The sequence below is a fragment of the Trachurus japonicus genome, chromosome 4 (assembly GCF_045865225.1).
Source record: "Trachurus japonicus isolate A0001 chromosome 4, Traja_1.0".
NCBI classification, from domain to species: Eukaryota; Metazoa; Chordata; class Actinopteri; order Carangiformes; family Carangidae; genus Trachurus; species Trachurus japonicus.
The window spans coordinates 24,664,442-24,688,337 of record NC_140910.1 but is presented as its reverse complement, the minus strand read 5'-3'; the positions used below and the strand labels follow the sequence as shown (position 1 = coordinate 24,688,337).

The 23,896-nt window shown below is 42.3% G+C and overlaps 1 protein-coding gene across 3 annotated transcripts in view; it reads left to right on the top strand.

Annotated features, from left to right (window-relative positions):
* The first annotated feature begins 7,534 nt into the window (after positions 1-7,534).
* ror1 (receptor tyrosine kinase-like orphan receptor 1) overlaps positions 7,535-23,896 on the top strand; it is a 126,675-nt gene continuing 110,313 nt past the window's right edge. Inside the window, exon 1 of one of the 3 annotated variants that reach the window (XM_085774891.1) lies at positions 7,535-7,980. In XM_085774891.1, coding sequence (XP_085631017.1) covers positions 7,875-7,980 — 106 coding nt within the window. In that variant the 5' untranslated portion in view covers positions 7,535-7,874. The remainder of the gene's footprint in view (positions 7,981-23,896) is intronic. The other 2 variants (XM_085774893.1, XM_085774892.1) reach the window with 2 other exon arrangements.

Here is a 23,896-nt window from a genome sequence, read left to right as displayed (position 1 = left end):
GCAGTGAATTAGCCAAGTCGTGGGACAAGCCTCCAGGAGAATAAAGAGCTTTGGAAAAAAAAAGTCAAAGACATTCTGGACGCAAACATAAAGACAAACGCTGATGAATTCTCTTACTCCCTCACAGGTTGTCTTGTGTAATGAGATAGTCAGTGTAATCTTGATAAACGATTTATGCATAAAGTGTCAACAGGTCAGGGGATCCCACAGGCTATGTCTAAAGACAAACAGACAAGAGCCGAAACAGATTTGGATAATTCTTTGGAAATGCTTTGAGATGTAGTTTTTCACAAGGGGGGAATGACTGAACGATGCTTGAAGCTGCTCAGATTATTTGAGACTCTACAGGTACTGGACCAGTGTCAACTTTTCCCTCACAATCCTCATATCTTTTGCTTAAATTGACCACAATTTAGTTAATAGGAGTCAGGGTGGAAAAATCAGGTGCTTACTCCATGTTTCTCTCTGAACTCGAAAGGGAAAATTGGCCTTAATCACAGATGGCACATTTTCCACCAATTTCTGTCAGGTATGTCAGTGTCATTCACTCTGACCAGTCCAATCGGCTCTACCTGTTTGTAGTAATCCCACCCCCCTAAAAAAACACATGGTAAATAGTTAAAAGTCCCTGAGCTGGTACTAATTGGCCAATCAAGCCGTATTTTCTCACCAATATCTAAAGAGTTTGATGTATGATGACATGTTACAGCTGACTATTAGTGCTGTTCTACATTTCCTGCGATTTACTGACACAAGCTCTTGAGACGCACATTTCAAACGGCATCGTCGCCTTTTAACAGCTCGATGTGAATAAACGTTTCCAATCCTTTTTTATCTGTGTTTACATTACGATTACAGACAGGGCTTTTAGGGCCTGTTGCCAGCCTTCAAAGGTACATTCATTGGTATGTGGTATATTAAACTGCCCAAAACAGTTCCTCTCTATTCCCTTAGGGGTCACAATAACAGGGTGGAAACATTTTCATGCTGCATTGTTCAGACCCTGTCAGGCTAACGTAGCGCAATGCATAATGTGTTCCTCTTGTACGGCTCGTAATGGCTTACAGGCTGTATTTGGATTGGCTGTCATTACATCAGGTAATCACAATAAGGCTTACATTAAGCTGGCCTGGTCCACAGCTATTAGATGTCCAAATGGCTTTCTCTGGAGCTGGCATGGAGCCGTGTGTTTTTAAAGCGGCCTGTTCAGTGCTCACTTGCAAGATGAGGGCAACGTGGTGGACAAAGACATCATTCTTCAAGTCCTCAAAAAAGGACTTAGGAAAGCACAAGCTGTGGCCCTGCACCGTCCAAGTGTGTTTCACTCCTCTGGTTCTTATTCTTAGGCACAGTTTTCTGTCTCAAATGATACAGTGTGAGAGTTAAAAGAAGTGAAGCTTCCATAAGACATGACTGCATTAAATAATTTTATCCCACTGTCTCTTCCAAAATTAATAATTCAACTCCCATTTAACGTCATCACTCCAAAATGTTAATGACCACCATATTTTATATTGTGGCACCTTCAGACTAGTGGACCATGTGCTACAGTAGTTGTCATACAAGGGCTCTAAGTAGGCCGCAGGGTTCTTGGACAGACTGAGCATTGGGTGTTGCACCAAAAGACACTTTGTAATGTTGGATTTATGTTGTGAATAGAATTAGGATGTAGTCTGTGTCTTGTTTAAATGTTACGTTTCTGTTATTTTGTATGTGAAACTTTGGACGTCATGGGCCACAAGACAAATTTCAGAGTGATCTGACAATAAAGTGCAACCTTATCTTATCTTACAACACCATACCTGTGTGGACCCTACCACTTTAGGTTCTTGGCTTCTGAAAATAAAGGGACAATGATATATTTAGTGGGGTTGACAGTCAAAACAATAATGTAAAAACAAAACAGAAAAATAAACACATTGAAGATTGAATGCACAAAAACTACACAAAACAATAATAAACACATAATAGCTGCAAATTAGAAACAAAATTAATTTAATAAATAATAATTAAAAACAAACAAACACATCACTTGAACACATAAGACATTAGCCTATCTAAAGCTGACTGGATGAAAAGCACCACGGTTGGTTAGCTGTTAACACCAACCCAGGTTTTCTACCTTTTGTAATTTGTTCAAATGCTTGATATTGAAGCTGTTGTGCTTTTAAAGCAGAAGTAAGTGATATATTTGTGTTAATATAAGTCTTAAATAGTTATATCTTCCGACAGCAATCACTTACATAGAGTGTTTGGTCTGAAACACGGGTCTGTCAGTCCCTCTGCTCTGCTCTGAGCCGAGGAGAAAACATTTATCGTATCCTACAGTTTTTATCCAATGAGGAGAGAGAACGGCATGCAGGGCTGTGTGTGCAGCCAAGGGACGCCGTGAATGTGGCGACGTAGGGACGAGGACTGTTATGGTGCGTTCAAGGAAACTCGTATTTTTCCGACCGTGAAGTGGTACCAGTTCGATCTGGTACGAGTTCACCGGTCGGAAGTTACGAGTGGCCGTTATAGTGACTTTCACCGGTAAAACAGGTCGGAAAAACACAAGTGGGTTGCCTGGAACGCTACAAAGTCGTAAGTTGTGACTTGAAGCTGTAATTTACGATTTCAAAAGCCTGCCTGGAACGCAGCATTAGCGAAAACGACTGGGCCACTTACTTCTGCTTTAATTGTCCCCTGGGGATAAATAAAGACTTTTGAATTGAATTGACGCATGACATTTTTCTAAACATAAACATGTAGCTGAGTGTTATTATCAAAGGTAGTTCTTCAGACTGTGGTTGCAGACCAGAGCCCCAGTTGCAAATAACAGGCACTGTCATCAGCCACGACCACCATGCATGTAGCAAGAGGTGGGCTACTGTGTTGGTCTTTTAACAAGGAAAAAGGCGGCTTACATCGTTGCTATTGGTGGGTAGCTAATAACTATACTAGTTAATACGGCATGCAATGTTTCTTTCTTTCTTTCTTTTTTTATGCCATTGTCGATACAGTTACCATGTTAGCCAAATTAGCTCTTGTAGCTACAGGAGATGATGGTGCTGGCGGCTAGCTAGCGTTAGGCTATGCTACCTATTAGCATATCTGACAGGGTTAAATAGGCCCTTACTGAACCCACAAGTATTGTAAGGTAAAGGAACATAGCCTGTTTTATGTTAAGAAACTTGTTGTGAATGTAAATGAGTGAAGAGAAGTTGAAAGAAAATCAGTTTGGAAATTTCTCTTTCCATGTTGGCAGTATTTACATTGCACCTGAGCCAGTTCATAAAGGTAAGTTAAATTAATTTTAGATAAACATTTCTCTCTCTCTTTTTTTTTTATTGTAAAGAGCTTCCTAAAATATCCTTGATTGCCCTGCAACAGAAAGTTAGGCTACTTATTTTCTTTATTACAATGCATTTATGATTAAGACTGTCTGTTTCATAGGGATACCAGAATCCAGTAGCATCACTACCACACCGATACAACCAGCAAGAAATGGTAGGCAAAGTCATCTCATCTGTGCAACTACATCTGATACCTATACTGTCACACCAAGGCTAGAAAGCAGGGAATTGAACCTATTATGTCTTGTTAAAACAATGCATCACCTTTAGCTCATCCGATAGATATAAACAAGCTTTGACACAGTGTTTTAGGTTAACAAAGTCTCAGACAATCTAAAAGAAAAACTGGAACTAATAGATGCAGAGGCTCCACGTGAGTCATCCCCACCGTCATGCTCTCAGTTTTCTGGGTGTACAGGATGATGTGTGACTGAGGCCATAAAAACTCTTCAGCAAAACAGATGAGTTTGAACAATTGTGACCACACAGTTGAACTGAGCAGAGTGGCTGGACCGTGTCCACAGGCCACTCTCAGTGAATGAGAAAACAAATAGGCTATACCAAGAGACTCCGCACTCTTATTGCCCATCATCCTCTGAAATGTGTGATTGAGAGAGAGACATGGATTGCAGATGAAAGAATGTTTCTATTTCATACTGCAAGCAAGCAACGGTGTAATGTGAATTTGTCTTCTTTTAGTCTAATTTAAATAAACCATAAATAGCAACAAAGCCATTCTTTCAATGAACCATTAATCCTCCACATGTGCTGCCCTAAAAATCCAAACAAAAGAGGCCGAACATAGAACACAATCAAACTCAGTAATGTGCTGTGTGCTGCATGTGTTCAACTGCAAGCAATTACTGTTCTGTTGCCTAAAACTTCACATATTTGGAGGCGATGTAGAAAGAAATAGAGAATATGAAGTTTGAATTGACATATAAATAATCTTGAAAGGTTTCTGTTTGTGCTGCAATAATGTATCGCATGGATGTTGCCTGCTCACAGTGAAGATTTACTTTTCTTTTAGTGCGAGGAAACAACAATATTGGCATGGAAAAGTTCCCTTCATCCTGAATTTGTTGTATATTAGCTCTGACTGCCATATGTCCCACTGAGTTAAACTCTGATTTTCACAGAAATGGACAGGAGTTGGTGGTGGGGAGGGGTATTCAGAGGATGCAGTGAAGCCAATAATATCTGTCAGCCATTTAATGATGTCTAAACTGGGACGGAAACTGTCTTGAGTTATCCACTGATTGAAGAATGCGTAAAGTGCTAGCACATTTTCAGAGGGATATGAGCAAAATCCAAAGTTGGAGGCATTTGAGGATGTGACGGACAAGGGGCAGAAAAAAAGTTTTGGAAGAACACAAAACATAATGAGAAGATGTGGCAGATAGTTTGGAAAGGCCATCATTACCCTCATCCTTTCATTCTCTTTTATTAACTCAGACACCATTGCCAACTTCGTAACAAAGAGCCCTCCTGTCCATGAGCGGTGGCCGCTACAGAAAGCCTGAGGGATCTTCAAAGAGACTTTCAGAACCCACTCCACCATTAAAAGTTACATGACTTTCACCATGCATGGTTGCAATTTTAATAATCATATCCTACTTTACTTTCGGCAAAATGAAGTTGATAGACATCAGCGAGGAAAAATAGACCAAAGTCAGAAATAATCTTGCTACTTGATGGGCCCAGTAGTGAGGTCTTCCCCTCCCGAAGCCTCTTCCACCCCTCTTAGGTTCCTTATTGCAGGGAAAACCATGTAAACACAGCTTAAGTGGGATTAATTTGGCTGCTTAAACAGAAAATCTAAAAAGGGCCACCTCAGAAGGAGCTGACATATGATGTACATCACCTCACACGTTTCTCCAGACTGTAATCAGTCATGCCCAATTTCCTCTGGTTTGACAGTTATTTAGAGTTATTTAGTTTGAGTTTGTGCTCCATGTGATATCACTGGAGCACAAAAGTCCTTTGTGGTGCTAATTGAAATGTTGTGCGAAATCATATACATGGACAGGTTTGCACACGTAAACACACACTTTTCATGTGCCACTTTCTCTGTGCAGTCCAACAGATCTCCAGATCCTCCAGGAGGCAGCACCTGAGGTCCATCAAGTAGATGCAGTTTTACAAAAGCTAGAGCTAAGAAATACCATATTTCAAAGTTATCTCAAAGAGTTATATTCTTAAAAAATTCCACTTTTTCAAACTCACAACTTCTGGCGTGAAAAAAATTATGTTCAGGCTATTAAAACGAGACTTAAAGCTCAATCATCATTAACAAATAAACTGCAGTTTCTATTTACATCTCAAATGGCTTGAATTGACCGCAACCCATGGTTTTGATCAGCTTTTGGCAGCTGCTGCAGACGGCTGCTTTGTATCCCTCAACCCTCATAATCACCATATTCTTAATTTCCTCAACCACTCAAGTAACGGTGGAGCAGGGACAGGGCAAAGATGTGTTGACATACAGTATACAGTAGGCCTGGTACAGCATTTCAGACTGAAAACTGAATAACAACTTGGTAAATGTAAGCTTTTATTCCACCAATACACGGTTATACTGTCTCTAGGTTCACAGGAAGCTTAGACAGTGTTGTTCCTAGAGTCTGGTTCACTCCATGGATGACTCCTTTCCAGGGAAGGGAGGTTTTGATTAGGAAAATACCCATGTACAGTACCAGGTCCTGGACCCATGGGACCAGGGATATCAGAGGTGTAATCCTGACACTTGTGAGCAACCCACTCCACCCTCTCTCAGATCCTCAATCAAATATAATGTGGTCTAAAGCATTATTCATACAAGCTACTCCTTTGCTCCGTAACAGTTAAATCAAAACATACTTCCGAGAGATGATATTTCTCTTTAATGAGCTAGGGGTAGGTCACAATATGGGAGGACCGGAGATGCAAAATTGCTACCATTCTTTTCCTGCCCCCAAAATGCCGGTATTAGTCTTTCAAAGTAGTCTGTGTGCGCAGACACACAAGCAGAGACAAAGTATGTGTCAAAAGCCAGAAGTGTGTAGAGTAAAATGAAACAAGGTGTGGAGTTATAGAGGAGGAGGTGAGGTGGGTTAATAATACTGTAAGGCTCTGGAATTAATAATTGTGTAAAGGTGTGTGTGTGTGTGTAGTTGTGTTTGATATGTCGGCAGATGTGATTGTTCAAGGCACAAGAAACTTTATTCTCTTGACTCTTTCCTCCATTCATCTATCTTTGTCTTTGTTCTTGTGATGCACGGATGGAAATCAAACAAAGTTCCCCATTTGGACATCGTTCATCTTATCAGCTCCAGATGGATCACTGTCAGGTAATCAGGACAGATCACTGCTGATCCATTAATAGCTGTTTATTAACTCACATTACTTAGGGCAGTATTTTAGTCAATGGAGAATGCATAGTAAAGAACAGGACCTTTTTTTATGGTATTGAGTCATACTGCAGGTAGTAAACTTGTGGTACAACCCACTGACATGACACTGTACAACAAAACACATTGAGCCACGTAGTAAAATCATCTATCGTCATTCCCATCATTAAAAAGTAGAGTTTGACTGGAGTGGATTACACTATCTTTGGGTTACTTATGTCATATTTTGGGTGAAAGCTATTTAAATATAGCTACACCCCTCTGACCTTGGTATAGTGTCAAGAGACAGGTCAGAGACAGAAGTCTGATTGAATAAGAGAATTTGCTTATTTATTTATTTGCTTTATTTAATGTTTTTTGTAGTTTCTAACTAATACAATTCACCTAAATCGTTCAGACATTCTTTATCAGGTTTAGTTATTAAATAAGCTTAAATCAACTTTCAGTTCAAGCTCAACAGTCTCACCAGTCTCACCATAATGATCTTTTAGTAGTTGTTATGGAGCTTTTGACTGTTTCACTACCTTCTCAATAAATGGAGTTGCCTAACTAGTAGGCTACTGTTGATTTTCATCCTAATTTTTGCCATTTATCAGGACTTGTCCTCCATGTTGGATCCAAAGTTGAGATTGTAATTAACAGCAGTTAAAAGAACAATATCAACTCACCTTTTCCCCCCCTTTTTCTTTTAGCTTTTTGGAGCTCTCTTGTCACTTGTGCGGGTTTTGAACACTCTGGATTCATCTGAATGATGTGAACGCCCTCTGCTAGTTCCTGTCGTGACCACGTGGTGGCGACACTTGGCTAATCAGAGCCATGTGGCTCCTGTGGGCACAGCTCTGCTCGGTAACTGTGGACAGTGAAGGATTGCGCTCAGTTGGAGAGAGAGAGACAGAGGGGAAAGTGAGCTGGGACCCGGAGAGGAGGGAAGAGACAAACCAGGACACACGGAGACAACTTTCTTCCAGAGACTCTCACACTTTTTTTTCCCTCCCACGGCGAAAGCTGTAGGTGCGTCTTCAAAGAGTGGTTTATTTTGATTGAGTCGTAGGATTTTTTTAAATTTTTATTTGGACAGGCTCGAAATTAAAGTGCGAGCGCAGTGGATGTGAGAAAACGGGCGAAGGTTTTTTAACACAGAGCCGGAGGAATGTATCCAACCCGGGCAGCGGCGTGTCAGCGTCTCTGGAGATGTCCAGCCTGCGCTCTCTGGATCACCCTGCTCCTCCACGGTGTCCTGGACCTGAGCGCGTCTGGTGAGTCCCAACACTTTCTATTCCCCCCTCCTCGCTTTTTTTTTTGCCTAGGGAACCATTCCCCCCTGTCTTCTTCCTCTGCTCCTGTGCTGGCTTTACCCACTTTGCGGTTCATCTCAACACGCGTTGTAGCCTAATCTGTCAACCCTGGAGAAAATGCACGGTGCTGAGCTGCAGCATACATGTACCTGAGGTCACTGAGTGGTGGCTTTACACAGACTGTATCCCACCTTAGAGATAGTTTGAGTCATCCATAAGCATGTTCATGCCGGGTTGTATATTTTGAAGACCACTCTTATTTGTTATTCGGCCCTGAAAGCATCTCACAAATGTCCCCACGCTGTTGTCCTATCGATATAAAGGAGCGCTGTTTGCCATCATTCAGACTCCTCTCTCATGTTAATGCTCATTGGTTTTTTAGATTATCGTCCTATTGTCATCCGGAGACCTCTGCACGAGGAAGGACTTGACTCCATTGGCAGACAATAGGGGGGCTCTTAACCAGTCAGCTGGATAGCTATTGTGTCCCTATTCACAACCTCCAATCATGTAGGCCAATTTAAAGATAAGGGACACATTATGTCCCATTGGAAAAGCAAACAGATGCAGCATTTAGTGTGTGGATTTGGTTGATGTCACTGAGGCAGCCTCAGCCTTTTTCAAGCAATAGTATGAGGATTGAAATGTATTCCAGCCTTTTATAAAAACAAACACTAACATTAATCATCATCACTGGATTTGTCTCTGCTGCAGTGGTTAAACGAGTCTGAGTCTTTCTTTCTTTTTGCTTATTCAACAATCTCACAAACTATATTTCCACTGCCTCTTACATGTCTGAGTGTGTGTGGTATTCTCATCTTCTGAAAAGACGGGCCTGGTGGTGTATGTAACTGGCTTTTGGTTGACTAATATAAGTATGATTGAATTCAGTTTGAATTCAATTTGAATTGTTTATGAAGCCGCTCGTGGAAAGAGTTTGAGCTTTTTGTCCTCTGGCTTTTAAGTGTATAGTAAGTATAAAACAATCCTCCCATCTCAGATGGGTCGTGATGAATTACCTCCGGAAGGTTTTTTTTTTTTTTGGAGGTTTGTTTGGATTATCCCTGTCCGCCTTAAAATGCTTTTGGCCGTTATTTACAATGAAGGTGTACAGTACATGCAGCGTTCAATGTAAAGCACTTTGTCGTGGCCCTTCCTTTGCCGTCTCTTTCTTTTCTCTATCTCTCTGCATCTCTCTCTCTTGCTCTGAGGCAGGGAGGAATGTTAATCCACATTACTTAACTGGATGAGTTGGCTATAGCATCTTCAAATGGAGCTTCATGATCGAATATGGAGTGGCGAGGAGAGCAAAGCCCCAGGTTCTACTTCTGCGGCTACTTCATATCTGGAAATAGATAAGTAGAGATGACTGTATCTTTTTTGCCACATTCAGTGGATCTCTTCCAGTCACTGGACTGTCACATGTCTGTTGCAAAATCTGTCCTGAAAATTACATTTCATATGCTAATAATGTTAACGAGGAAGCAAGACGGATTTGCTTTGAACTCCCTCCCACTGCTGAAATTACAGATCTGCTTAAAAGCCTCAATGTGTGTCTCCCAGGGATAATTTGCAGGTGTTCTTTATGGTGATTTTGATCCCAACATCTAACCATTCGTAGATTCACTGAAGTCTTAACAGCTAAGGACAAGCTAATGACCCCCATTAAGATGTTTGCTCTTCAATTGCATCCACAAACTTGGCCTCCTGCTCGCTTGCGAATGACGTAGCTGCGGGATATGTTTGTAGATGATAACACTGGGAGTCTTGTCTCTCTTCTGGCTCGCTTTAATGGGAATGGTCAGAGAGAAACAACAGTGTGGTTCAACTGTAATCGCATGTGAGGCGCAGGGGAGGAACACCCTGTCATCAGTGGATGTAATATGGTTCTGTATTGTTGAAGCAGCAGATTGAACGTGACAAAAAGAAGAAAGTGGAAGGCGTGGCTGTCCGTCATTCCTTCCTGCTGTCTCATTTACTGGTCAGACTGCACTGCAAGCGTCCAGTCAGAGGTCAGAGGTCACTGGACTGTCACTGTGGTTCAAATGCCAGCACTGAAAGAAACAGTCTGGGTTTCCCCCCTTGCTGCGGCAAAGGGGAATTTTGTTTACGTGACAGTTGACATACTCTTACTCTTACAGCAACAGCAAACACTGATTGATTGGCTTGACTACAAGCAATCCAAATCACATACGCTGCTACATCTCTGCATTCAAACAAACAAAACTCTCATCAAAGTAAGTAAATAGGACATGGCAGGAAATTAAATAATGGGTTTGTATTTGTGTTCCCTTTGCCAAAAGCAGCTCAGGTGTCACTATCAGCCCTCTCAGGTGATAATCTAAACAAGGATGGAATCGTAGAACAGATCGTGAGATTTTGTTCTCATAAGCATAAACTCCACTGGCAAATCACAACTGTCCTCTTCTGGAAGTCTTTTCCATGCATTTACGCACAATTGCAAAATCCCACAGGCAGGTTGAGATGGCCTAGTATTTTTTTTTCTCTCCCAGCAGGAATCTAACTATGTCAATTGGGTTTATTCTTAAATCGGTTAACCTGAAGTTGAACCCGTGTTTTTCCACCATGGAAATCAGATTAGCACCACAGTGCAAGCAAACGCAAAAGTAAGACTTTTACAGGTGCCCCGTATTTTCGAAAATACAGGTAGTCAGTGATAGAGTCCACCTATCAGCCTCAGCTCTTGAGCTCTGAAGCAACAGCCTGTGACAAGTTCATAAAAATGATTTGACAACAATGTTTCCCAACTGTATAAACTGTAAATGTTTCTGAATGTGGGATGTTCACCTCTGCACATAAAAGGTCCTCTCCGGGGCGGCGAGTACGGGGGGAAATCTGTTTAGAGTTGAATTTAGCCTTTTAGGAACACTCAGGACGGCAATAAATCATGTTGGGTGGAACTGCCACAGTACAGTTTTCAGCAGGACACACTGTTGACACTAAAGGCACTTCATCTCTGGAAAAAAAAAAAAATCCTCCATCGTAAAGGCTGTGTGAGTGTGTAGGAGCTTGTCCTGCTACTGAGATGTGTATCTGTGCAGTTATATGTCTCCTCGCGTTTTCTAAGACTCATATTAAGGAAGCAATTTACAAGGAGGTGAAAGAGATGTCAAAGTTTATGGCAGCACTTTCTCTGTGTATCCCTTTTTAAATTTATGCTAATCAGCCACTCCCCCCCCTCTCTCTAGAGATTTCCGGTTTGCTCAGTATAGGCCTCTGTTTTATCATCGCAATCTCGCTGTTATAATTTCTCCTTTTATGTGTGACTATAATCAGTTTATCGATGTGTTATCCAGATGTTCCCGGGTAACGTCGGTCTCCGTCATCGCCTGAGTGGTACATCTCTTTCAGATGAATGGGTCCGCCGTGTTTAAAGCTCGACTCCCACTCACTGCACAGTTCACAGCTACACTAACTCAGGCATCAAGGGCTTGTGCATCCCTAAAAGCTTTTGGCAGACACAGATGAATGTGGCAGGAACTGTATGTGTGAAACAGATGTATGGCCTTTTTTTCTGGTAGGAGTGGGGCTTGATATGTTTTTTTTTTTTCTGCGACAGTTTGACTCCATCTTTAGCATGTAAAATAGGAAGAAAAGCTGTAGACATTAATTCAATCAGCACATAGCCATAAATCATATGTCTTGACTCTGTTTTATATCACTGATTTAAAACATTGATGTGTAAACCGTGTTATGCTCTGGCAATTACCTCCTTCCCATTCATTATTAAGCACATGTGTTTGCCAAGGCTGAGTGTGCTTCGGTGTTGCTATGGGGGCAAACTGTTTGGCGATTATTGTGTGCTAATTGTTTAACTGATGTAGAGCCAGCAGGCGATTCGATTTAAAATGATTAAAAAATAGATAAAATAAAGTATCAAATAACTGATTATCTGTGCTTTGTTATCTTGTTGTGGTTGTTTGACGGCCAGAGCGATCTCATCGATGACTAAAGAATTTGCTAAATATGATAATGACGTGAGATGCCAGTAAATGGTACAGTTGTTTTCCATTGAGTTACTGGGAGGAATGTCCTGATAATACGTCGTCAATGCATGGTTGACAGAGGAATCCTGGAAGGAGCCCGATTTAGGTTTTCCTTCTTTTGTGCTCTCGGGCTAAACCAGGGCAAAAAAAATCCTTTTCTATGAATGGTAAGAAGTGTAAATTTCCTGCATTTGCGTAACATTGGCAGAAAAATGCTCTTATTTCCACAAATCAGACTCAGAGGAACAGGCTTGTTTTCTAGTGGTCAGAGTTCCTTGGAGAGGCAGCGTTTAATCAAAAGCTAAACACAGTTCACTCAGATCCTCGTTGGAGACGTTTGATAAAGTTTCTGCCACTACAAGCTGTAGCCAAGCGTGAAAACCTTTTTCCTGCAATTTACTGTCTGCACAGGAGGCCAGTCTGTTAGAGGGAGAAAAACCTCTACAGGGTTCAGTGAAATGCAGCAGTGGATTAAGAGAGGGGAACAAAAAACATTGGTTCAGGTTTTTTGGTGATGCAGCTGAGAGGACCGTGTAGATCACAGTGTGGCACTTCAATGGTTTTAACAGAGGAAGAGTCGTCTGGACTGAGTGTGGAAATAAACGGCAGCAAGGTAGCACTCATTTTTCTTACAAGTGTGTAGTACATTAATAGACCCAAATTATATTTGCCCCCTTTCCATCCATTTACCTGTGTTCTATACTTTTTATTCAACACTTTCTGTGTCGATGTCTTCTGACTTCTGTCTGGAAGACAAATTACGCCTGCCACATAAAAAATGTGCTCTCCTGTACTTTATAAACACAACACAATGAGTCCTTTGCTGCCGTCGTAAGGCAAGCTGTGAGCGCAAGAGCGCGCTGATGACAAAGTGACACTTTAATGAGTCTAATGGAATAAGCCACACATACTGCATATCAATTTCCCATATGGACTTGGCACAGTTCAATGTTGAGGACTGCGGGGAATAGTACGGGGCTTAAAGAGCTCTAAATTTCATTGAGACCGCTCTTCATTGCAGTTTTATCAAATTACTGCTTTGCTATAGCGTGCTTCATGGCTAGCTTTGCTCCGGCTTAATACATGGAGATCATGCTACATTTCATTTAATAGGGGGTAGGATGAAACATGGCTTTTTCAATTCCCGTATATGTGTCAAAGTAAATCTTTTTAAACCCTGTTTGCGTAGCATTAAGGACTTCAGAAACCCCCACTGCAAGCGGACGGGCAGATCTCCGTCCAGCCACAATTAGGTCTTTGTGCAACACCACACTCCCTCCAAGGTATTAAATACCTCAGACTTTATGGGCTTCTCTGCCAAAAATATTAGTATTTATTTTCCACAAAATATGTGTAGCCGCTTATCAGTCAACATAGGATTTCTAGCTTTGTTGCTCAAATATGTTCCACTATCAATATACTATGGCTGCCTGTATGAGTTGGTGATTTTATTTCATTCATGTTTTTTTATGTTTGTGGCACGATCTCCCTCATCACAGCATGTTTTAAAGTGGAAGCTGTCTCTTACACATTGACCAGTTGATCTATATTGGAGGTGACCGGTGGCATCCAGCTTCAAACCTCAATGCAGCACAAGTCCAGTTCATGCAGTTTTATAGGATATTTGTGCTTTTAAGTTTGTGCATATTGAAGTATGTTTTCAGTCGTACACACACACACACACACACACACACACACACACACACACACACACACACACAAACACACACACAGACCCACTCTCCTCCTGTGAGACATCAAAAAAAAAAAAAGTCAGCCCCTCCGTCACCCCCTCTACCCCTATCAGCATGACATCAAAACTCCTTGAGACTCCTCTTATCTGGCTGGCACAAGACAAATGCTGGCACTCTCCCTGTTTTCTTTCTTTTTTTGCTCTCCCTCTCTCTCTCTCTCACACACACACACACACACACACACACACTCACACATTGTCCCACTCCCTGTGTCTCTGCAGTGCGTTTTGGCCCTTGAGTGGCTCCTCCACTTTGCCCTTCTTGCCTGGCTGACTGACATGCTGCTCTTGGCGGCACTGTGTGTGTTTACTTAACAATAAGTTGAGAGTGGGGTGGCTCCACACACCCTCTTCATTCAGAGACACAATCATAGAGACTCAACAACTGGCCCTTTTGGTAATGATTTGTCAGTATTTAGCATCTTTTGTGATGTAAGCTGACGCGGGACCGTTTACTTCATGCTTTTAGTTCATTCAGTGATGATTATGAGTGGGAAGAATATGAAGGGGGGGGGGGGGGGGTTTAATCAAAGTCTGGCTTCCTCAGTATCAGGTCTGATACGTCTCTGTGGCTCCGTGGCTCCCCTCTTTGCCCACACGATAATGTGGTTATGCTGCGAAACCATTGGACCATCAGCTCCACTGAGATATTTATATAAACTTATCACTCTTGATATTAATAGAACATCATCACATGTTTTTTTTTTTTTTCTTCACAGTTGTGGGCTTCCAAAATTATTCTTGGCAGCGTCATCATTCACATCGTTCTTGCCTTTTGTTCCTGTCTGTCTTTCTGTTTTTAAGGCCTCCAACACACACAAATGATGTAAATAGCACTTTTCCCCTGATGCACTGTGTAATGTGGAAAGTGTGTAGCGAACCGGCTTCACTGTTACTGTGGAATTATTAAACTACAGAGTGTGGACTGCAGGAAATTAAATTTTACGGGGCATCTAATGATTTGTGTGCAGAGCAAATTTACTCAGTGCTTCCTCTTTTTTTTAAATATGATTTTATATACATAGGTGTGCCGGTCATCAGGATGGATAGTGGTTCACCTTTCTGTCTAACATACAACAGACAGAAGTGTGAGTTCCTTTGTTTGGTCTTTTATTGCTTTGTAATTACAATCAGTAGCTATAGAAACTATAATCCTGTTATAGCCTGAAGTTGAGGAATTCTGGTCTTTTGAAGATTAGTTCCTCTAAATGGGTTTTATTTTTAAGCTGCCAGTTTAACAAGTCCGCTTTGGCGACCTAATAGATTTGTAGATGAAGTTATAACAACAAGATTGTGAATGTCTAAGCCTTTTAAACTTTCGTTGTTTTCAGTGGTGCTTTCGTTAGCCTATTGTGTTTTATCTGAAGTATTCGGATGGATGTTGTCTTCATCAAAATTGAATCTTAAGTGACCTCTGTGTTTTAACAGATCCCAAATTTATTGTTGCCTTCACATGATTGTTGTTCTCCATCAGAGGAATTGGACTGCTGTAGGTCCCGTCTGTGTATGTGTATGTTGTGCAATGTGTTTTTCTACTCCACTGAAGAAAATTGGCAGGCATGCGATATATGTGTTAAGTGTTGTTTTACTATTTAATAGGATTTATGGTAGAGGTCCTTTTGCCCTTTCTCTCTCTGTCTCTCTCCCCTGTCTGTTTTTCTCCCTTTCCATTTAATTTACATACATGCTTTTTTTTTTTAAATTGCGTCCCAATACTCTCAGTACTTTCATCTGAAATATACAGTATCCGTACGCATGCTTTGCATTAGGTGGAACTTGAAATAAAAACCATGATCTAATTAAATCAGAGTGTGACTGAATAAACATTTAACATGAAATTGAACTGTGTTTCCTGTGCTGCTTCACAGCAGCCACTCACTGTGGTGCATTCAGCGTTGTCTAAACTGTCACAGCATCAACATGAATCAATTTACTGTGTGATTGTTGTCTTAATTTGAAATTGTGTGTGGACAGGAAGTCAGAAATGGAGGGAAAATTCAGCCTATTTAGTTGTTTAAGTGAAGACGTGGCCCTCAACAGTGTTTTTGAATTTAGCGGCACGAGAGTGGACACGGCCTTAGTGGTGTTTGTTTAAAGGCTTTGTCACATTGTTCTCTAAGCAAGATGCCTATTACCCAGGAGCCGGTGTTTAACCAGCCACTTGATTCACGCACAAAAGACTTAAGAGGGGGCTGCATTGATCTGGTGGCAAAGTCCTGTTGTTAAGGGGGTCTCAGACTTTCACATTAAGCAGCGCTGTCTTTTCATCCTATAGCCAGGAGCGGCCAGCGTATAGCAGCAACGTTGTTTTTATTCGATGCTGAATGTTCTCAAATTGAACGTCGTCCATACCAGCAAAATTGTGATGATGCTGTTCTGCATAGGAGAAAAGTTGTGACAGGAACCAGGAACCATAAATAAAACAGTGACTTAGCATGAATAGAAAAAGGCACCAAAGGCCATAAAAAAAGTTGACTTAAATGGAAATTCCCTTTCTATCCATTCTAATCCTGTGTGACCACACTGACCAAGGAATCTGGAGTTAAAGGTCTCACTGGCTGTAATTCTGAAGTACCGTTAGTTAAATGCTCATCTTGCAAACCACTGCTGGCGAGCCCTCAGTCTCATTCAGCACCAATGGGGAACTCATTTTGAATGTGACATTAGACTCGGCCGAGTATTGTCTCATGAATCGTGCCTTGGTGATTGGGAATATTGGAGAATCTTTAATGATCAAGTCAGTTTTATGTGGTCAAAGTTGATATTAACTCACTCACATTTGCATTTTTATTCTAGATGAAGTTTGAAAAGATCATAGTCTTTTTTTTTCTCTCCTCATAAACTATAGCAGGAAGTACACTGTGTGCATATTATGGTATGCTCAACACTTGGACGTTTTGGCAGGCCCTCAAAGCTTTCTTCACAGTCTTGGCGTAAAGCTGTTACCATACCCACATGGTGGTGGTAGCCTCTTGCGTCCATTCTGGCTTGATTGCGTTGCCATACGGCAGCTTCTTTTCAAGGCAAAGTCATTGACCTTTATGTAGGTCAACTACCCAGATTGTGAGTCTGTTCTAAACGGAAACAAAAGAGCGAAAAGAACAGCAGTATGGAAGGACGCAGTCAGTCCACAGATGGTTTAACCAGAGGCTCACAGAGTCACTGAGGGAGTCGTGTGCTGGATTTCTCGGTGGACGTGGGCTTTTTTTGGGGTGAAATCTGCAGGAATGGTAATGGAAATATACGGAATAGTCTGTCTTTGTGTTACTGCGGCAGATGTTGCGCTGTCTTTTTCAATCCCGTCGCAGAGTTTAGCTCATGTGTGGGGAACTCTTGTGTTTAACCAGGGGAGGGCTGAGAGGAATCTGGTCAGCTGGGACGGTCTCGAACAGGAATTCTTACATTTATCCTGTGGGATAGCGAATGCCACTCTTACCCTCTGCATACTCTCGTTCTCTTTCTCCCTCTCTCTGAGGCGCATTTAAAAAAAGATTGCGGAGTGTTGAGGGGAAAATTGAGTTTACCCGTAAAAGCAGCCCTCCACCCTTATTTTATATTTCCTCCTTTAAACAGTTAGTTAATTTCCAGGTAGATGTTTATCGGAGCTGACAGTGACTTGGAACGACCCGAGTGTTAGTTTACTCACCGGTGTGGCTGTGTCCTGCACACTCACAGTCCTCTCACACCTCACTCTTGTTCCCCTGTCTCTCTGTATATCTGTCCGTGTCTTTCCCCGCCGCTCCCCTCCTTCTCTCAGAGAGCATTGATTTCAGCAGGGCAGGAAATGAAACTGCATTGCCCTGCGACTCCCAGCAGGAGATGGGAGGGGAGGGGGGTGGAGAGGGTGGGACCTGGGGAGGGAAAAGGGAAGAGGTTCACCGAGTAAAAGAAGTCTGGGTGTGTGTGTGTTTTTTTGTTTTTTTTCTCCCCTTTTCTGAGAGGGATGAAAAGATTGATAGTGCAAGGATGTGAGAGAGGATTGGGATGGGCCTGGCTCAGCACGGAGAAAGCTGAGAAGGTCCGAGGAAGATATTGAGATGAGAAAATATTTTCATAATGGCGTTTGACTGACAGCAGGCTTAAATGAACTCTCGGCTGGCCGCGGCGAGCGAGACGCTGAAACATTTGACTCATTAAAACACACACACACACACACACGGGAGAGAGAAAAGAGAGACAGAAATAAACAGCCACCTCGGAGGACGGAGGCTCTGGCTGGCTGAGGACCGGTGGCCCCTCTATCTCTGACAACTCCTGACCTTCATCCCTCTATCAGAAGTCAATGATCTTCTCCTCAGAGGGGCCTGTATAAGAGGCTTAGACCCGCGTGATCCCACTGCCTGTTTGTTTAACCTCTGCGTGGCTGCTTTAGCAGTGCTAAGCTTTGCCCACAAGAGCTCATTACCCCCCCTGCCCCTCCACCCTTAGCCCTCCGTCTCTCTTACTATTTCATCCAGCCGTCGTACAAGGGTTTAAGAGCCTCAGAGTAAATACGCTGTTAAAATACAAGTTAAACCCACATCACATCAACACTTCTGCTTGAAAAACGGCAACGTTTTCAGGATTAAATTTGGAAATGTTGAGCGGTGCATTGCAGGCAACAGGAAAATGGATTCCCAGGATATCGCCGTGTCCCACAGTAATCTTTAAGTGGAACATAAAACCTGTCATGTCATTACAATCATAATTGGAGCAAAGGAGGGATGGCACGGCTTCAGCATCTTTTCCAGACGCCGGGCCGCAGTCCCGCTGCATTTTAATAGAATATTTATTGAGCTTTTCATTGAGATGAACAACTGTTTATACTGTTGCATGCATTGTGTAATGATGTTTTGCAACAAAGCAGGGGCCCTTTTCCTGTAGATGGATGCAGCCTGAAGGGTGAAATTGTGGGAAAAAAATGGAAAAATGAGCATTGTGGCTTATTATTCCTGACATGCTCTGTTGAAGCCCTGATTCGAAGTGGGCCGGTGCTGATAATTCGGAGCGAGACAGATCGTCGTGGCTGTGATTCATGACTGTTTGAGTGGAAGTTCAAACAATAGCGGAGTCGGTCCGAAGTTTTCCCCCTGCTGGTACCATTCAGCAGTTTGGACTACTGTCAGCTCACGGCGGGGTATTGTGGTGGAGTTTGGCAGGGCCAGAGTTTATCTGAGATTTCCCTCTCTTCTTTCCTTTTTTTCTCCTACACGGCTCCTATCCCCTCCCTACGCATCAGTTTGTCCAAAGCAGAGGGTTTGTTATGGAAAGTGTTTATATTCCAGTTATTTCAGTTATATCCCGGGGCAAGTTTTGTTCTGACTCACTGTTATTGTTGCTTTTATTCGTCCTTCTGTGTCCACAACCAGACAGCAGTGACCCATTGCCCCCCCCCAAAACTGCCCTCACTTTGCACTCCAGACTTTGTTAGTCCATTTACTCTTTAATTTAAACTTGATTTAACTCCGGCCAGCTGGCTAGCTTAACCTCTACCCATGATGGCCCTAAGCAGACATAGACATTATCTTTGGTCTTGATATTTGCTTCTCTGTTTGTGTGTGTGTGTGTCTGAGTACACAGACATGGCCCCGGCAAACATTTGTTTCTCACCAACTTTAACAAATTCTGCAAGTAAAGGTCTAGTGGGGACAAACAAGTCACAGAGTTCCTTTGATGGTGAAGTGATTGCCCTGTGATATGAAAGTGGAAAATGTGGCTGTGATTGCAGCCTTTTTCCTTGGTGATAAGTCGATTTTGCGGCTAAATCTCTGTTCAGGCATTGCTGTGAAATTTAGCTCATTCAATGTGGGAAAACCCAAACACAGATTCTGTTCAAAACACAGTTCAAGTCGATTACCACCTGCAGAAATCGCCGTCCTTTTAATGATTTTTGTTAATGTTTAAAGCCCCGATAAAACGAACATGTCTGCACTATTTTCTGATAATGAGGGGAAAATGCTATCACTAGCGCTCTGTGCCTTCATGTTAGCTGTAGACCAGTTAGATTATTTAAGGAAGGCACAATTTTCTAGCTCACTGCCCCTCCATGTTTGATTTACACAAATAACCCATTGCTAATGAGTGTACTGTAAGGTTGTAAATGTAGGAAGCAATCTGTTGGTGGCTGAATGAGTTAGATCACATAGTGCCTCCTGAAAAAAATGTCAACCAATTTACTTTTAATGTGGCAACTTGTGCAACTTTTTTGTTCTTGTGCAGGTCACGTGGGCTTTCCCGGCTCTGCAGCTGTAAAAACCTAAAGAAAAGAAAGACAGTAATGAGGATGGGCCCAGACAACAGCAGAGAAGTGTTTTACTGTGGTTGCATAGCAGATAGCAGCCGACATGTTTGCCCTTGGCCTGTGCTTATACAAGAAATGCAGCCAGAGTGTGATTGGTGGTATGCATTTGCAAATGTGCACACCCCATGTCCCAGTGTTGGTGGTCTTGGAAAGCCACCAAGATCACTCGGCTGCTCTGTAATGTGAAAGCAATTAGCAGCCAGCGGTTTTACGCAGTGCCAATATGTGTGGGATAACAAAGGGGAATGTAGGTCAGCCATGAGCCATAGGTACACGGTGTGGCCGTCACATTCTTTCAGGACGATGTGTTTTGATTTCAAACTTTTAGGACACTAATGAAGTTATTCTACATGTTTTATAGTCGCTGTCGGTGCGCTTTTGAAACTAATCTGCTTTTTCCGAAGTCTTTTGTATGTTGCAACATAGGAATTGATGGCCCATATCAATTGGCAATAAAAATCCTTTTAGAGATAAAGTTGCTCATGTAACAAATACTAAAGAGGAACAGAAACTTTTCATCTTCCAAGGAAATTGAAGTTTCGATTCTTGGGTTCATAGTCAAATCCTGATTTAAAGGAGTTTTTTAGCAAGTTGAGACCCAGATTTATTCAGTTCCCTGATAGACCTCTTTGATGTTTTCACCCTCCATTTACTTCATCTGACATTCATTTTAATGAGACGGACTTTCTCTCCCCCGATAAAGATCTGACTTATGTACAAATACAGTAAATCAGCACCACACGCATATTCACATTAGGGTTAGAATGAGTTCCCTCTGTGTGTTATTTTTGTTTTGTGTGTGTGTATGTGTGTTTACAGTGTGTCAGAAGGGTGCGTGCCCTCTGTCACATCTGGCAGCTTGTGGTTTTTTTCATGACCTGCTAAACGAGGGGAAAAATACTCCCAGCTGCCCCCAGGAAAACTCACCTGGTGCAGAGACGTCGGAGTTCCTTGTTCTCTCCCTCACACTCTGTGCTGCCCAGAACTCTCCCTCCTTCCTATTGTACTCCACCAAACACGCAGATGCTCACGCACACACTTGCACAAACACTTTAGGCAGCCTGCTGTGTTTGCATATTTCTCCTTTTACGACCCCTATCAGAATATGCCTGTCTTTTTTTGTAAACCAGCTAGGGGTGCACTGCACAAGCATGAAAACACGCACATGTGACCCGGTCTTCCTTTCTTAAATAAGATATTCTGTCCTCACGTCCTAGCATAACCTCAGAAATCAGATTAAGACAAGACAAGAAGGACAGTTTGGCCCGTGCTACATGCATAGCAGGAGCAACCACAGCCTCCTCCTCACATGGTAAAGTCATTTTCACCTCGGCTGCTGTGGGAAGAGGAGGCCAGAGGCAACATCCACCCCTCCCGCCCCGCGCCTCAAAACCTCCAGCCGGCATATTTCGGCTATCTGAAGGGAGCAGAGCTGGGAGATATCAGCCCCGAGAGCTGAAAAGCAGCTTTTGTCTCATGCGACCCTCCAGGACCTCTGCCTGACTGCTCTATCAGCAAATCATAAACTATACGGCGCAACTGGAAACACAGAAGTGTGCACGCTGAGAGGGAAAGAAAAAAGAAAAGATGATGGCAAGGAAAAAAGGAGGGAAAAAAATCAACAACACGGTGGAAGAGTTGAAGTGCAAAGTAAACAGAGCGGAATTGTTGCCAGCTATAGATCAAACACTAACCGTCTAATAAATCTGTGTACTTTTTGCATTGTTGATAATTGATGACCTTGAGCGAGCAGCTGGGACGTCAGGGGGTTTGGCTGCACATGTACAGAGAGAAAAAGGGGCAGGATAAAGAGGGTTGAAGTTGTTTTACTTCCATCTCATGCTGATTTTAACACCACACTCTTTGTTAATTCCACTCTTTGTATCACGCACACTTTTATAATAATAATAATAATGGATTATATTTATATAGCGCTTTTCTATCTACCACAATCGCCAACCCTCTGGTTATTGGACGACCCACTAAAGGAGCGCCTTGGCCCGTATCCTCACAAAGCAGAGCCACGATATCACTATCAGTTTTCTGTCTTCGGCCTGTACCGTACCATTTAGCACTGACGTTTAGAGATGGGAGGCTCCATCAGCAGCTATCTGCACCTCTCAGTCCGTCTGCCTCCTTCCACCACTTCTCCCTGGCTGCTGTCGTCTTTCCTCTGCTCGCATTGTTCAGTCTGCATCGTCTGTCATACTTTTCATGACACACACTTGCATTCCTGCTGTCTTTGATGTCTTGGCGGTCATTTCCTCCACTCACTGAATTACCTGTTGGGTGTATGTTTTTTTTTTTTATTACTATTATCATTATCATTTCCTCCTCCACCTCATCCTCTCCTACTCCTTTTCTTGCCCAAACAGGAAGACCGTTTGACTGTTTGGGCACCGTGTCTATCAAAGCAAGGCTCCCAGCTGAGATTTAGCAGGATTACCGCCTTTCACTCTCAACCTGTCATTTTGGGATTTCCAGGTTTCACACCAGTTGATTACTGGATAAACAAGGAAACAGTGCTGCTGCCTACACACTGCACTTGCTGTTACCAGGAGAGTTAGACAAGATTTAGACAACAATGTAATCCCAATCAGTGGATTTATATGTACACCAATAACTTATTTACATTATGTTTGGAACATTCACGTAGTCAAGGAATTAACACAGTCAGCACAGACGTCAAACAATAACTGTAATCACATTATCTGTAGACTTAAACAAGACATCATGGTTTTTATTAACTATTTACCTTCTGGTTAAACTTTTATATAATAATGCAGTTGAGGTTCTGCAGGTTGTACAGTTTGTTTAGCTTTTTTACCTAATTGTAACTCTGTCCAGATGTTATTGCACCCTTAACACAAACGCCACAAAAGAAACTGCTGTAGTTAACTGCCTCAAATGACATGCTTGGCCTTTGCACGGCCTGTTATAGGAGTTTGAATGGAGTCGTCTACAAGTAGCATAGATCATAAGTCATCTGGGTGGTGCAGTGTGTGTAGTAAGTAGGAAAGCCCCTGTTTGACCACATGGCCGCGGTTCAAGAGCTTGTGTTGGTGAACACCCACGCCCTTCAAGTGTCTCTAAACAAGACAGTGAACGCCTACCGTTCCTGGGAGAGCTCTTCATTAACTGACCCTACGCTCTGGACGTCCCTGCGGACTGGGGGAAAATGAAAAGGAAATGTCTCTACTGGGATCTATAAAGTAGCCCATGCAAATCGGTGGACTTACTCAAGATCTGACTCGGCCTATAGTCCCGTCATTGCCCACTGGACCACCGGGCTTTCTGTCAGAGCTGCCTCCACAAACAGAGGCAGTGGCTCTGGAGGGGGAAATCCTGAGACCAGCCATTACTCAAACTGTTGTCTCCTCAGCTAATTGTCCCGTAAATGCACTCAGCAAACTACTTCAAACCATATTTCAGAGCATACAGTTGAAGGGTTTCTCTTAACACATTTGTTTTTAAGCTTTTTTTTTTTTTTTTTTTTTTTAACCTTGCCCTTAGTTTCACCTGATCTGGTTAACACTGTGAATTTAATTAACTTGTTACCTCAATTTGACTTACAATAATAAAGCTTTACAGGAAGGCTACAGCTATTTTTAAGAGAAGTCAAAAGGCCAAGAAACACAAGCAACTATTGTGACCCAAACGCTAATTGTCCATGTGTCTTCATGATCTGCCACTATAGCACATGTACAGTACACTGCCTCATTTTGCAACAGAAAACACTAATTCTTTCCTCCATATACCATCATGTCTGTGTTATTGTGATTTTGGTGTCTTAAATGGAAGAAGTGAGAGGTTCACAGAACATTAAAAGCTTCTGGA